Here is a 16,137-nt window from a genome sequence, read left to right as displayed (position 1 = left end):
GCTCTGACTGATCTAACATGAGAGGTATTGCTTTTTTTCCCCTTAATGAGCCACACATTAATTCATACTGTTAGACCTGCTCACAGTGATCCAGTGCCAAGCTGGTTTTGCAGCAGTCACTTTAGCAAAACTGTACTTGGAAGTAAAACAGCTCAGGAGGCCGGTAGCATTACAGTGATGTCGATGGCAGCAGACAGTGGGGTGTACTGAGCCCATCTGGTCTGTTTGAAAGTGTGGCTGAGTAAAAGGAGAGGCGGTCGGGCTGTGGAATGGAGTGTGTGATGGATAGGGTGATGCATGCAGGAGGAGGGGTAGAAGATGAGAGTGCAGATTTTTTTTTTTTTTTTTTGGTGGGGGGAAGGAGCTCTCTTCCGGCAGAGTTAAATCTCAGGCTTGGCTGCCGCACACTGCTCTGCCTGTTTTCATACCAAGCACTCGCCTCTGGCTCCAAACCAGCTTCAACCAACCATTGCCTCCAAACCCCACAACTCACCCGTTCCCCCTCTTTCTCTTTCCTTCTTTCAGGCAATTGGCTCACCCTTGATTTCACCCGTCTTCATTTTACTGAATCTCATTCACTAGCTTCCATCCTTTAGCACTCTCTGTTTTTGATTTTCCTTACCTTCGCTTTCATTTTATTTCCCCAGTTGGGCTTCTTTTTCTTGCAGCCTTCCGGTAGTACACAGGGGTGTGGGACAGACCCAGGGCCTCCAGGTTTCCATAGTGATACTTTGTGTCCTGATGTCATTAGTATTGACAGTGTGCCGCTAGACCAAGCTGTCCTGGCGCACAGGGCTGTTTACTGTTTACCTCAAACTTAAGCCATTAGCTGTGAGATTAGTACGTGTGCCCCGCAGATGTGTGTGACATATTTCAGTGTGTCTGATTGCTGCTATTTTACATTAACATAGCACTTGAGTGGAAAAGCAACAGTTTGAACATGTAACATGTGATTGTCTGAGCGTACTGGTTTTCACTGTAAGCAGCAGGGTCAGGTTCCAGGAGCTAGATTTGCCAGGAAGAACCTCCGCATGGAGGAAATGGCTGTTTCACAAAGAAACATCCTATCTGTCTGCCTCCTTGCTGTGTGATTACTGAAGCATGTCTGTAAGGCAAAACTCCCAGCCCGACTCCCCGCCTCGTTTCACATTCTCTCGGCGGTTTCACTCACTCGTCTGTCAGAGGAGATGGAGGTCCTCTTAGCGCCACTGCCCTTAAAAATCCGTATGAATGTGTTTATCTGCATACTTGTGCAGCCAAGTGTATGGCCTCTAACATCTGTGGTGAACACTCAGAAATCACAGATCACAGGGCCGCTTCCACACGTCGACCTCTCGCAGCTAGTTCAGCTCAAAGCTCTCCTCCAGGCCCTCAGCTGGCAGCTTGTGCCCTCTGTGTCACCAGAGTAATTAGCTATGCTTTGTTTCTGAGGCCAGGGGTGAGCAAATTATGGATTCCATATTGATGCTGTCACATCACATGCAGGGAGAGCAGTACACATGCATACATGCACGAACCTGGCATGACCATGAAAAATGTGTAATCTTATACTCACATGTACTTCTTTTAATTCTTTGTACATGATGATACAGTATATGATAACTGTTCCTACTGACATGTGACCCACATCTTATACACACACACACACACACACACACACACACACACACACACACACACACACACACACACACACACACACACACACACACACACACATTTAATTTATGTATAATTCATATCACATGGCAGTAGGGTGACCAGATCCCAACAAACTAAAACTAAATCTGAAGCAAAGAGTGTGTTTGTCTGAGACACTAAAGCTGAAAGTGAGTCCACATTGTGTATTCTCCATTTGTGAAATTGAAAAATAACACAGTCACCTTCCACCAGCTTCAAGTCCTAAGCAAATTCCCAGTGTTTGTTGTGGCTGGTCCATCAAATTGTGGCCAAATCAGTGTACCTGGTGACTTTTTGAGGGTGGCCTTGGAAGCAAGTAGACTTTAGAAAAGTTCCTGTCCCTAGGGTTGAGTCCATAAAAATTATGGGACATTTTCTCAATGTGGAACAAAGAATGAGAAGTTAAAATGCTGATACGCCTGATCAAAGTATATATATCTATATCTATAGATAGATAGATATGAGGGGTGCAACGATACACAAAATTCACGGTTCGGTTCGATACTTTGGTGTCACGGTTCGATATTTTTTCGATATAAAAAAAATGTTCATGCCTTTTTAATTTGTCATTTATTAAAATTATAAATATATATTTTAACTCAAAAGTACAGTTTTTAAATTTAATGTTGCTGAAAGAAAAAAGTAAGAAAAAATATATATATATCTCAGGGCTCGCAAAATTTCAAAATCCCTGGTAGCCCTTCGGGCAGGGACTCTTCAGTTTTTGGTAGCCCAAAATAAATTTCAGTAGCCCGAATAAAAAAGAGAGCAATTTTTTGATTGATGTTTTGTTTCCTGTTTTGTTTCCTTTACAATATTATACATTAAAGTATAATACTCACTTGCTCATCATATCTTGAGGCTTTATAACACAGCCTCACAAACCAAAGAGAGATTCATTAATGGCTACAGCCATCTTTTATATGCAATCTATATTTTATCAGAGAAAACTACTATTAACGTCTGCTGTCCTGGCAACAATTGCATCTCAAATCGTCATGAATCTATTTAAAAAAATCCACAAACTTTCTTGGGATTCAAGGATAAAATGATTAGATTTCAGTTTTAACCTCACAAAGCAAGTTCTTAGGAAATAACTCAAGAATCAGTGTGCTGGAAATAATAAACACATTTTTCAGAGAATTATGAATTGATGACAAGTTATATATTGAAAGAGTCAACGGTGAATTTCACTTTTATCTTAATTTGGCTTACTATATTTGACTGTTAATATATTTTATTTGTGTGTGTGTTTAATTAATTTGGTTCATTCACAGTAGAACAATAAAAAGGACACCTGTTTGTTTAATCATTTATAAATAACTGTTAATGCCCGCTTCAATGTCTGAACTGTGTTATGACCCATTATACTGGAACATTCACAAAAGTACTTGTTAAAATGACATCCATTACATTATATGTTTATGACATTTTTCTTTTTCGTGCTAATATTGGTATATTTCTCTGAATTCTAATATGGTTAAGGTCTGCTTTTTGTTATCTTTGACTAATTTATTCTACAAAATATATTCAAAACAAGGGATGCACTATAAAATTTAGTGTTTGAAAAAATGCATTTGCCTGCCAGCTGGTTACAAAATCAATAGCAAGATGGTTTTTTGTATTGTTTTGATTATTATTTATGCCTTTTTGCACCAGATAGACAAGTGTCAAATAAATAAAGTAATTACATCTTTGAATGTTGAACACAAATTCACCCCCCCCCCCCCTCCCACACACACACACACATACAATCAATGTGCCACGACTTTCAACCAGTCAATAGGTCTCTTCCAGTGAATGACCTTCTCTAAGCTTAGCATCACATGGAGACACTTTAGTAAATGAATAGTGAATACAAAAGGGCGAATAAGATGGGTGCATCACTGCTCAACAATGCACATGCACATCCTGCTTTTCTGGTCTTAACAAAGACAGGACCCAGCCTCATTTATCTTTAACAATGTAGGCACACTTATGTCCAAAAAAATCAATAAATATGTGAATGTAATAGTAAACAAACCCAAATTACACAGATGCATAACTGTGGTACTGTAAACTGTACAGGCTGACAAACAGCTTTTAGGGATCATGGCCGGAGTTAAAATAAGCTAAATCAATCTTAAATCGTTGCCTAGGTTCAAGCATGTAATATTAATTTTTTACCAGTTGGTGGTGCTATAAGATTATCTCCTTTAATACTGGAGCCTCGAGCACATGACATGCTGTCATTGTATGTTTAATCTTATTTTGTATACATTTGTGGATGCTGTGATGGGTGGATATAGTTTGTTGTTGTTTTTTATTAGATCTGTAATGCATATGAAAGATTTAGAATGATTTTAATATTTTATTTTATTATCCAAGTCTCATTTCACATCAACAGAGAAAGTGTTTTTGACAGCCAGCCAGCACGATAAGCAGACAGATGGACGGACCACTTTTGCCAGAAAGTCTCCTCACATCATGCTACATCAAAAATGGCAAATGCAGCTACGTTGCAACATAGATCCCACTCATAACAAATCAATAAATTAAATAACAAAGCAAAGCCCTGTTTAAATGAGAAAAAGGCTGTTTGAGCTTATTGACACCTACCTATTAGAGTGGCAAATGGCAAGAATTTACCATCACAGTGGTAGGGCCTGATCCCATCTTAAGCTCATCTTTAGGTGTGCGTGTCGGTTTCGGGGGTGGGTGGGTGGTTGGCGACTCTACTTGATAGAAAAGTGTGGATGGACAGCTTGCTACCCTGTGGGCACCACAACTACAGTCTATCTGTGATCCACGCTGGCAGCTGCTCTGCCAAATGGGATTTTCCTGGAGATTACAGCCTCTAAGTGTGACATGCTTGCATGTGTTTGTCTTTGTTGTTGACGGAGTGCGTGTGTGTGGACTATTGTAATAAAGCAATGTGCATTTGCGTGTGAGAGCTTGAGTCTGTGTGTGTGTGGGTGGGGGAGTCTTGAACCGAGGTGCACAGAGAACATGTTCTGTTGTCACATGGGGCTGGTTGAAACATGACTGAATGGCTGCAGGGAACCCTCTCTGGCAAGCTGTAGCAAAAAAAAAAAGAAGAAAAGAATGTTCAGATGTGGGGTCAGGCTATTTCCACACTGCTGCTTTTCTTGTTAGTAACAGGAGTTCTTCTTGAATAGACACTCCCTGTCCAACAAGCGTGATTACCTACATGCTGGCACATAACAGTGCTTCAGCATGGTACTACAGCACACACAGTAGGCATGTACATTACAACAGCGTATAATTGTGTGAAAGCTGGAAAAGAATTCCATTTACAGAAAAGAGTTTCTTTGTTTTGTTATTCTTAGTTTTTGATTGTTAGTTTGATACAGAGAAAATATTTGAAGACACAAAAGGCTGTGAAAACTTGTGATAGTCATTTTTTTATTATACTGACTAGTTAATTCATATTAGAAGCAGCTCCTGAACTAACTCCACTAGCTTTTCTCTCTGATTTGTTCAAATGAAAGCCGAGCTATACGACATCTGAGAAACATTTTATAGAAATTGTATTTCCCCTTTAGGCCTTTTTCACTTTCTGCTAGCTTCAGCACAGTGCAGAGCTGTCCACGGTTCTGAACATAAGCTGCGCATTGATCCCTACTTGTGTATGGGTAGGTGGCTTTGTAGGCACTCACTAACCTGCTTAACCTACTTTCTACCAGTCGGTCTTTCATGCGTCCACACATAGAGGAAAGTCCTGTAGGTTAAATATAGCATACTTGACAACACACTGTGTTTGTCCAGTCTTTCAGGGCCGCACAGACAGACTTTGTTTTTGCTGTTTTCTCCCAATAAAGCGCTGATCATTTTCACTAATGAAAGCCAGCTTTCCTCCGAACATGAGCCCTCTGTGTTCTTCCCATTAACCCAACTAGTACAAAATGTGTTGGGACGTGCTTGAGCCTTTATAGAGATGAATATAACCAAAATAATGACATTTTAAGATCTTAATTGTCCAATTATGTGGACAGCTGTTGTGTTGCATTGCAATGCCAGTTCAATTGCAGTTACCTAGCAACCGTAGCAGCGCAATGCAATGATTTTCTGTTAAGTGGCACCATTTCCTCTCAGCAAGACTAGACTGTGTAGTCAGAAAACAAATCAAAATGTGTAGCAGCGTTGTAGGATTCTTCACCTGTCGGCCAATTTGTATGTTGCTTTATTGCTCGTAACATTTTAACACAACAAAGGCTATTATAAGTGTGTATATGTGTGTGTTTTGTGATTAGGGTACCTGCTTTATATAGATGCCAATGTGGGTCATGCATCCATGCCTCTGTTCTTGAGGTGTGTACATGCAAACACAATCATTTCGCTTGATTAATGTTCAACCAAAATGCTACGTCCTGCGCTAATCATTGTACATGCATTCTTTTCAATTAATTTATTATCAAGGGAGGCAGAGAGAGAGCGAAGGAGGGAGAGATAGAGAGCTAAAGGGGGGGAGGTTGGGGGAGGGGACTAGAGAGTCAGGGGGAAACAGAAAATCCAGTCCTGCTGGTCTGAAGTCTCGGAGCAATGAAGCATTAGTCTCATCCTGATGTAATTGGAATGACACCAAGAGTAAAGCCTACTGATTTAGGGACAGCCTCTAGGCTTGATTTAATGCCCTCAACCAAAACTATACATCCATCTTTTTATCTTTCTCCCCTTCCTTCTTCCAGGCCCTGAGTTCTCCTCTGTTATCCCTCCCCCACCCTGACTCAATTCATTTGCCGACTACATGTATCTCCATCTGTAGTCTATTAACAGAAGAGTAGCAGCATTTTATATTACTTAAAGCCAGGAGGTTATAAACTCCCACTAGAGACTGTATTTTCCAGCTTTTTACCTTTTCTTTCTGGCATTTATGTGCTTGAATGGCAGTGTTTTAGTTTCACAGAGGTTACATTTAAAAACCGTATAAATATTTCCGTAGTAGACCGCAAAGAAAGGGCAGAATGAGAGAGCGTATCCAGGCCAGGTACTTGTTCCTTGGGGTTTGCTGCTACTCAGTCCCCTGACAGATGGACTGCCAGGCCAATCCTATTACCCCCGTGTGTTTAGCTGCTCTTAATGCCAGGGTGGGTTGCATGGCTAATGGCAGGCAATGAATGTTTGGAGAGGGAATTTAATGCCATTGAATGATTATCATCCTGATTTGTTGGGTAACACAGAAAAAATCTAAAACCGGTGAACAGACATTAAAAATTATGACCATAACAACTGTGTAGCTCAGCATGTTGTGCTCTGATACAGCTTGTCCCACTGAGGCATGTCATACGAAATCAGCTCAACTACTAAATAGGCTTTACTGTATATGTTTTGAATTACAGCTTTACCTTTCTACCTTAAAGAGGAAGAAAATGGCCTTTTTTAGTGTTTTTAATATATTTTGTTTTATTTTGCATTTTGTGCTTTCAAACCTCTGGACTATTATAATATAATAATACAGTCCTTTCTTATGTTCAGTTAAAGCATCCTGGTCAAATGATGGCAGTTTTTAGGAACAGCTGTTTTGTGAGAATACCTGCTTCATAATTCTACAATAAATCTTGAAACAAAGTAGGTCAAACATTGCCTAGGGTTAAATCTTAATTCTGTAACCACAGCTTTCCTGAGTAAAATAATCCATAGTTTTCAATTTGCATGATTGTATGACTTCAGGCAGTTTAGATTTGCTTTCCATCACAGATTTTGTTGTGCTGTTCAAGGGACGGCAGCTATTCATTTAAAATATCTGAATGTATTAAAGCATTGTGGGTAGTGCTGTAAATCAATTAGCAATTATGGCAATATTGGATTTGAAGCTGCAGCAGCGAGCAGTTTTAGGCAGCCTCAGTCGGTCAGTCCACCACTTGTTCCAAGTGTCAAATAAATTGTCAAGAAATTTTGAACATGTCATGCTGTGAAATCTTTTATAGATATTATTATTGCTCCGTTCATCATTAATCAAATGTCACGTGAACATGTTTCTTCATATTTGAATGAGTGCCCTGGTCATGTTGCATCCAGTTAAATGAACAGGTAAGACTATAACATTTGTGTTCTGCCTTCTGACATGGGCATGTTTCAGTCAAGCTGTGATGAACATGAACATAAAATGAATGATAGAAATTACTTGTGTGGAAAAAAAGCTGACTTTTAGTCTTACTCTGCCAGCACATCAGAGTTTTGACATCTGATGAAATATATGATAAACCAGCTCGATGGCCCGGGGCACAGTTTTTTGCGTCTTCATTTATGTTTCCAAATGGCGTGTCCCTATGACTGATCATCTCTTGACATTTCCCTCTGTGAAACCACGAGGTTCTCTGTTGAAACGCCTCCAACAGCTACTCAATGATATTCCATGAAATGTGGCACAGATGTTGTTTTTCCCCTCTGGAATAATTGTAATAACTTTAGTTACCTCTTCCTTTTGCACCATCAATTGAAAATGTCATGTTTATAGGAAATTTGATTTATGAATCACAAACCCTGCAAAACATTCCAGTCTCGTGTATACTGGTAGTTGAAGAACGATAGCATGTCAGTACATTGAAATAAATAGTGAACATGCTAAAAAGCATCACTAGATTACTTCACTTCCAGCCACACTGGACCAACAGGTCAACAGCGGTTCTTATAAACGCCGTCTCCATGCTGCACTGACTCACCTTCAACACCTGGGGACATATGCAGGATTGTTGTTTGTAGACCTCAGCTCTGCGTTTGATATAATCATGACCAAACTGCTAAATCTAGCTATCGGTGATGACACATGCAGGTGGATCAAGGACTTAACAAATCTCTCAGAGAGATGATCGAGATTTTGTTATATAGCCGTACAATAACAAATAAAGGTATTCTAGTAGCATTGTGTCTAAGATTTGACATGACCAATTTACAATCAAGATAACTGGTGTAAAATAAATTATTGCATTTTCAGCCCAAACTATGGTTACCTTGCGTATATGCTTTGGGATTTATTTACCACAACCTCCTATTTATTGGATTAACTGATGACAATAGTCAATATCTTCGCCTATTTAAACCTGACATTATCCACCGATCAATACACTATTGACTGAAGTTCTGAGATATGAGGTAATTGCAATGAAGGTGTAGAAGTATAGGGAACTGTGCCGAACAGCTGCGGTGTTCTCAAGTATCTATATGTAAAAGCGTATGCATGCGTTTTTTTGGTATGCAGACAGCGTCTTTGCCTCCTGTAGCCCTTCACCGGAATCCCCGGGTCAAGCAATTACAACACATCAAGGAAAGCAATTGGCCATGACTAAAATATCATTGCCACGTGATTGTGTCCCTATGTTTGGTGCTGCTGGAGTCTAATTTAACCCACTTTGTCCACACGATCGAGGAGAATTGAGGACACGCTCTCCAATTCTGGCCGCCCCCCAGAGCATTTCCTACAAGTCTGACACGCAGCAGCTGGGCTGTAGACGCTCAGTCACTAGTGTCTTACCCAGTGGAGTGGGAGATGGGGTGTAATGAGCGAGAGAGCTGAGGTAGCGGAGGAGAACAAGTAGCTTGGTGTTCTGAGGAGGAGGACAGCATCAATTGAGCCGCGGGGTGAAGAAACTTGGGGCCTTTTGAGTGAAGGCTTTGAGAATATGAGTGTATCAACCTGTAATTACTTTCTTAGTCACATTATGAAGTGCTGGAGGGGAATGGAATGCAGGTAAGGACTTGTATGCACAGCGAATGGGACCAAGGCAGGAAGAGAGGATATTGTATGGATGTTGTAGCATTGATCCCAGGCTCTGGCTCCAAGCAGCAGTCTCCACTTATTCCTTCATTATACAGTCAAATATCTGTGCTTTAACCATGTTTCTGCCTCATAATTTTCCCCCCTCAACTCCCAACAAAATCTGACAAAACTGAACCGCTCATCCATGTGGCTTCATTCTATAAAACCCTTTTGTCTCGCCGATTCCATTTCAGTTTATTCGGCCTGCTCAGCTGTGACTTAGCCAAAGTCTTTGTTGAAGAGGAGGGCTTTGTGTTTCTTTTGTCCCCGTATATCCTGTTTAAATATTGATAGAGGTGGGAAATGCTATTGACCACTCAGTTAAATCTAAGAGGGTCAAGGATGGCAGCATTTCTCTGCTGATTTCATTAAAGGTGTGGAGGACTGTAAATATGGAAACGTGAACCACGAGTCCTCACGGATGCTCCAGCAGCCTTCATTATCCCCCTGCATGGATAATGCCCCGTAATGTATTCTGATGGAGATGGAGTTTGGAGGTTGATGGGGTGTAAAACAGCATGTGTAGGAGGCCCCTGTCTTTTTTGCTATGTGCAGCATGCCTCCCTCACAGCCAGATCCCCATTAGTAGAGGAGAAGAGGATTGGATGTGCAAATGGTCCTGTGGATTAGAGAGCTAATGCATTTAGTAGAGGGGGCTCCACAATCTCTGCTGATGCTATGTGCGCTGAGGCTTGTGCAGGGGAGATACCCAGTCCCTTTGTGGTACCAAAGAGATTTAGCGTAAAGTGAGTAGATAGAGCTGAGATGCATTGCACTCTGATGATGCACACACACACACTCATTAAAGATTATGGTTTGACCAGAAGAAGCTTCGTTTTGTGCGTCGTCATTAAACTCAGCAGTGAAATCAGATCTTTCCCGAAAGAGCCGCAGATGGTGACCTTACTAATCTAATTAATCAGCCTCTGGTTATTTTTTCTTATTCTTTCTAGTCACCTCTGTTCTCTAGTTTAAGTTCACCTTTCCTTCTCTCTGTCTCGGTCTTTCTGCTTTGTGACCCCTCTCTGCCTTTAATTTCTGAATCCTCTGTCATGTGTTCGGACAGAAATGTGACATGTCATGCACCTCATAACACATCCATCCAAACCTCAGTGTTGTGGCTTGAATAGCTGTTTTTAGGGTCTTAATTAGAAGAAAAGTAACACAAGCCACTGCAGTGCATAGATGCCTCTGAAGCAGAATGGAGGAATGGTAGTTTAAGAGCAACCTGCTACCAGTGACTTTACACCCACACACACACAAACCTCGGTGGTTCAAAAATCTGTGAACAGATTTTGAAGTCTTTACTAGTCCTGGTGGTTCAACTGAGCGTCACGTTTGCTGCTTGTAGGTTTTTAAAGAGCCAGCCGTCAAGCAGCAGGGAGGGGCCCCTGCTGAAGCGCAGCAGCAGAGTGGGCAGCTACAGTGAAGCTCTGCGCTATCCGGCACAGTGAGTCAGCTGAGCTGCAGGGATCGCAGGCGCCAGGCCGTTTCGATCAATGAATGAATGAGAAAGAGCGAGGAGACCATGCAGAATCTGGATCCAGAAAAAGTGGAGATGCATCGCTGTAGGCTATGACATGGAAATGCGGAGGTGATCGGAGCAAGCTTGTTGACGCATAATCCCGCCCGCCCCGCTGGCACTGGGAGGGGAAAATCTCGCCTGCCTAAACTCCAGTCCTCCAGAACAGATTTACGGAGTGCGCCCATGCTGCTGCTGCTACTTCAGGTTCAACCTTCAAGAACACGTTTATTGAAATCATCATCAGCTCTAAGCTGCAGGTTTTCCGTGCTGACATTTTTGGGAGATACGCGTTTGAAGAGTTCCCTGAGGCAGACGCACCTATGACGCGCTGCAATAATTAGGCTATTAAATCCACTGTTGGAGTCGACACTGTCACTGCGTTGCGGACGGTCGGTCTGTTGGATGCCACCCGAGGTGTGGACAGGACCTGCCCCGTGCACCGTCGTCATCACAGGTATTTGATCGCGATTGTGTTGATTACACCGGAGATCTGGAGCCATGACAGGCCCCCCGCTGGTCCCACAGCCCGCCTGCTGACGGTACCGGGCAGGATGGGAGCAGGTCTGCCGCTTTCAGGATTTCGAATCAGCCGATTTTTCAATGGAGGAGGAGAGTGACACCCGGAAAATCAACAACAGCTTCCTTCGCGACCACAACTATGCAACCGAAGGTATTTTGATGTTGAAAAGAAACACAGTTTAAAGGTGTTTGACAGTAAATAACCTGCGGCTGTAGCTAAAGGGATGCTAATATCACAGCAAGAAATTGGTCAATCTAATTATTAAGTAGCCCGTAAATGACAGCAGGTTACACATAAGATGGCATAAATAGATGATAAAAATAAATATCCTCATGTTAGGCTATATAATGATGCTGTGCGGGGACTATTAAATGCATAAAGGTGGGATCACTTAAAGCTCGTTTAATCACCTTAGTCACAGAATAAGCTGGGGTTATTACGGGAACATTCTGGTCATTTGTGGTGAAGATCCAGTGAGAATGTAATAACTGGGCAGGATGGGGTGGTTTCCCATCACCGGTTAGCGCTATAATAAGCATCTTGATCAGAGTAATCAGGGTTTTTTTAATCTGTTTGGATTGTTCCTTGTAGAGGCACCAGTACAGAATGTTTTATTCCCTAGTTTCTGAGTTTAAAGAGAATGTGTGAAGTAGTGGGAAAAAATGTATTTTTTTTCCTTCTGTGTGCACTTGTTGAAAAAAAAAAAAAGGAGCAGGCAAGGTGCCCTAATTCAAGGAGACAACACAATGAAATATGGATCCATCTCTCTCTCTCTAGCACACATGCATCCACAGACACACGTTTTCACTGTATGCAATGCACATAACCTTTTTTTCCCACCCTGCAGCTACAAATGTTGCTCTGTTCCATGCATGTGTTTCTCCTCATTGACCACAGACATCAGCCTTTTGAGTTCCGACCTGTTAAAAGTGATGTTTAATACTTCCCTTATGTTCTGCCAATTAGCTCCAGCTTTTCTCTATGAGCTCCTTGGATCGCTAATGAACATAAAACACTGATTTATAGGTGAAAATGGTGGTTGATCTCATTATGCAATTATGCAGATTGCTCATAGACATTATCTGCTGCACTGATAGCATTGAGATTACAAAAACATTGAGGTCTGATGGCTTTTTGTTTTAAAATTATTGCAGTACAATCAAACTTCATAGAGGCTAAATGCCCTTCTGTACTGTATTTGTTGTAAATGCCAAGGGCCACATATGAATAACTTTATATTTTTAACCACAGATTAAGCTCAATTTTCAATTCCTTAATAAGTGGACATCTCCCATCTTCAGCTTAATTGTCCTATTCTGTTGAGTGGTTTTTATTGTTCAGTTTGATGCAGTGTTTCAGTGGAAGGCTTGCCAATTGTATAAATAGTTACTGCAGAACTGGGAAATCCTTTAGTTTTTTTCACACCAGACACATTTTGCCACCCACTTACCATAAGATTGGGTGAGGAACAAAATCAGTGAAAAGAGGAATGTAATTTCAAATATTATGGAGCTCCACATGGGATAAGATATTTATGGACACACTCTACACAATTGAACAGGATGGATGTTGTTGGAGGTTATGAGTGGCTGCAGGGTGGGTCAGAGCCACCACAGAGCTTCTGTGGGGCTCAGGTTACAGATGCCATTGCAGGCTGGAGGAGAAACAAAGTCAGGGCTCAAAAGACATACGTATGTTCTCATTCTTGCACGCTTTTGTGCCGTTTCCCCTCGTCCCTTTTCCTTCCTTTTCTTCATTCAAATGGAGAGCACCATTATTTGCCTAGGGCTTAGATGATTCTCTTTCACAACTAAACTCACTGCCACCGGTTCGCAGCGAGTGCGCGAGAGGGTGCGATGAATATCTTTGTTTGATGTGTGCGCTGAGATTTAAAAACGGCAGGGAATCTTCATCTCCCTGTCGCTCCTTCTCTGTCTCTCCCACTCTTCCATCTACCATCTCATTCATTCAGCACGAGGACTGTCAAATATGTCCTCCCAAAGCAAAGGACCATCCAGTCTGAAGCCCATCTGTGCTTTTCAGATGTCTGCTTTTGTTATGTTTTATTGCTGTAATTTATGACTGATCATCACACTTCATATATCATGAATTACTGTGTGTGTGTGTGTGTGTGTGTGTGTGTGTGTGTGTGTGTGTGTGTGTGTGTCTCCTTTCAACCTCTAAATCCTTGTCACCCTTAAGTGCTATAAAGTCAGTCTTCTGCCCATCTCTATGAATTCCCCAAACTGCACATTTTTTATCAGACCCAGTATGTGCAGACCACACACGCACACACACACTTTCTCTTTCTCTCTCTCACTCTCACACACACGTTATCTCTCTCTCACACACACACACTCACACACTCACTTTCTCTCTCTCACACACACACACACACACACACACACACACACACACACACACACACACACACACACACACACAATGGTTCTGATGAGCAGCAGTGAGTTGGTTGGGTTTCCCCTCAGGCAATCCTTGTCCACAAAAGCAGGATACTCTAATGATGTCACTCAAGCTGACCTTTGTCTTGCACCAATCCCACCCCTCAGTGCTTGGTGGGTCTGTGGGTGGTTACACTGACTCTGTTGAACACGCTGTAGTCATTCGTAGTCAGGCATGAAATTTCAAAGTCTCCTCAATTTTAAAGTGAAGTTTCCAGAGTCATCATTATTATCTAGAGGGGAGAAAATTGTATTACACTCTGATTTGCATTCGGCAACCGCCTGCAGATGACACGTTGCTAATGGTGACAGAATGGATGATTTCTCACCGTGGCTGTGTATACGCGTGTTGAGTCAGTGGACTGTGGTGCTCCTACAACAGTTCATTTTCAGCCACCTCCTCCTTGGATGTTGTGATAATGGATGAAATAGCACCACATTGGGTTTAAAAATGCAAATAGCTTTCTGGCTGTGAGGCAGGACCTAACATAACGCCTGCTTTAGTATTGATTTCTGGTCCTTTACAATTTTGTTAGTGGAACAATGACTTAAAGAACAACTGGTCGGATATGTAATCCCTTCCTCTTTCTCTCCCCTGCCCCCCCCTCTTCTTCACATTCTACCTCTTGCTCTTTGCTTTGCTGTTATACATCTGTCTGATACAAGCTTGTGTGTGATGTGACCTCTCTAGCCCCACTGAATACTGATGCAGTCCCACTACAGAGGGCTCACAGCCTTTATTGCTGCCGCCGCTGCTGCTGAGAACAGAGCCAGAGCTCTGTCGGCTGTGCCAAGGCAAACGGCCTGGGGCCACACTTTAGGACCCCGGCATAAAAAGACTTAGCCCACCATACCCTCAGGTCCCATCCATTATTTACTATGAAGCACTCAAAACGCCTCGCCCCGCCTCACCACATAGTGCAAGAAAGACTGTGCATGTACATGTATGGAGATGGTGAGGGGGGTAGCGGAGGCTTAATGGCAAGCTGTGAAGTTGGGGCGAGTCGCACTCCTTATTCAGCAGCTGCTTTCATCCCCTGATTAGCTTCTTATTAAGTCTGAAGCACCATGAAAGTTTAATGAGAATTTATTAAAGAATACCCGTGGTGTTGCTACTGTAGGACGATGACAAAAATGTCCTATTTTTCTACTGTGATATGGCTTCCTGGTCAGTAGATGAGTTAGCACTGGAATAGACGTACTGTGTGTGAGTCATTCGGGGTGCAGCTAGCCTCAAGGCTAAGCAGTTCTTGACCTTTCTGGGATTTTATAATGGGATATATTTGTAAGTTTTGATAGCTAATTCCCGTGTCCTGTCGAGGAAGCAGCGCCACTCAGAATGCTACATGTGCTGGTGATAAGGTCACTAATAAATGTAAGGTTTTAGTCTGTACAGCAGCCATCTAATCTTTGATGGAAACAGGAAGATGAAAGGGATTTCACCAAAGCATCGCAGGCAGACAGATCGAGCGTGAGTGTCAGCTTTTGTTTTTGGTGGGGGATTATAATACTGCGCATCCTCGCTTTCCTACCATCCCCCCTGCTCTCTATTTTCAATTTCTAAAAGAATACCAAATAACAAGAATTTGAAATCACTCTTCTTGGTATTCAGCTTAGGGCCTGCAGGGGATGAATGCTGGTTCCTCTATCCCCTCTTCCTCTGCTCCATTTTTGCCTCGTGTTGTGTCTATAGTCAGATGTGTACCACGGCGATGTGTTAATGAAGTGTGAGAAGAGAAGCAGTATCACGTCTTGCCCATTTCACCCTCAACTCCCTGGAGTGTGGGGATACAAAAAAAAATCACACATGCACACACACAAAGATACATGCACAAAAGAATCCACACACACACATGCAAGAAAAAGGAACACAAAATACACACACCCTGTCTCAGTCTCATGGGGCTGATCCTGGAGAAACCAGGTTAATTAGCTTGTTCACTCCAGATCTTACAAAGAGTCATTCTCTTCTGATGAGGAGACCTGCATTGTGCTCTGTTGCTTTATGTGAAGGTAATCGAGTTGAATAAACCCTTAATCATCTGACGGGGTACCGGACCAGTAGGTAGTGGGGTTTATTCAAAAATGTGATTGATCTCTATTGTTGGTGGTGTGAATTGAAGTTATTATCAGCTGCTTGTTCAGCACATGAATGGTCTCCATTTCCAGAGCATGTAATACTAGCGTGTGTTTA

The 16,137-nt window shown here is 42.1% G+C and overlaps 1 protein-coding gene across 2 annotated transcripts in view; it reads left to right on the top strand.

Moving 5' to 3' along the window:
* The window catches only part of ppp2r2ba (protein phosphatase 2, regulatory subunit B, beta a), a 44,439-nt gene that overhangs the window by 10,226 nt on the left and 18,076 nt on the right, over window positions 1–16,137 (top strand). The window contains exon 1 of one of the 2 annotated variants that reach the window (XM_026189242.2): window positions 10,817–11,631. The exons of the other annotated variant lie outside the window; for it this stretch is intronic. Coding sequence (XP_026045027.1) covers window positions 11,562–11,631 — 70 coding nt within the window. The 5' untranslated portion in view covers window positions 10,817–11,561. Of the gene's footprint in view, window positions 1–10,816; window positions 11,632–16,137 lie in introns of those variants that run through there. 2 annotated transcript variants of the gene reach the window in all.

Source organism: Astatotilapia calliptera, chromosome 2 (assembly GCF_964374335.1).
Source record: "Astatotilapia calliptera chromosome 2, fAstCal68.1, whole genome shotgun sequence".
NCBI lineage: Eukaryota > Metazoa > Chordata > Actinopteri > Cichliformes > Cichlidae > Astatotilapia > Astatotilapia calliptera.
The sequence above is the reverse complement of the archived record's forward strand: the minus strand, read 5'-3'. Positions and strand labels throughout refer to the sequence as shown.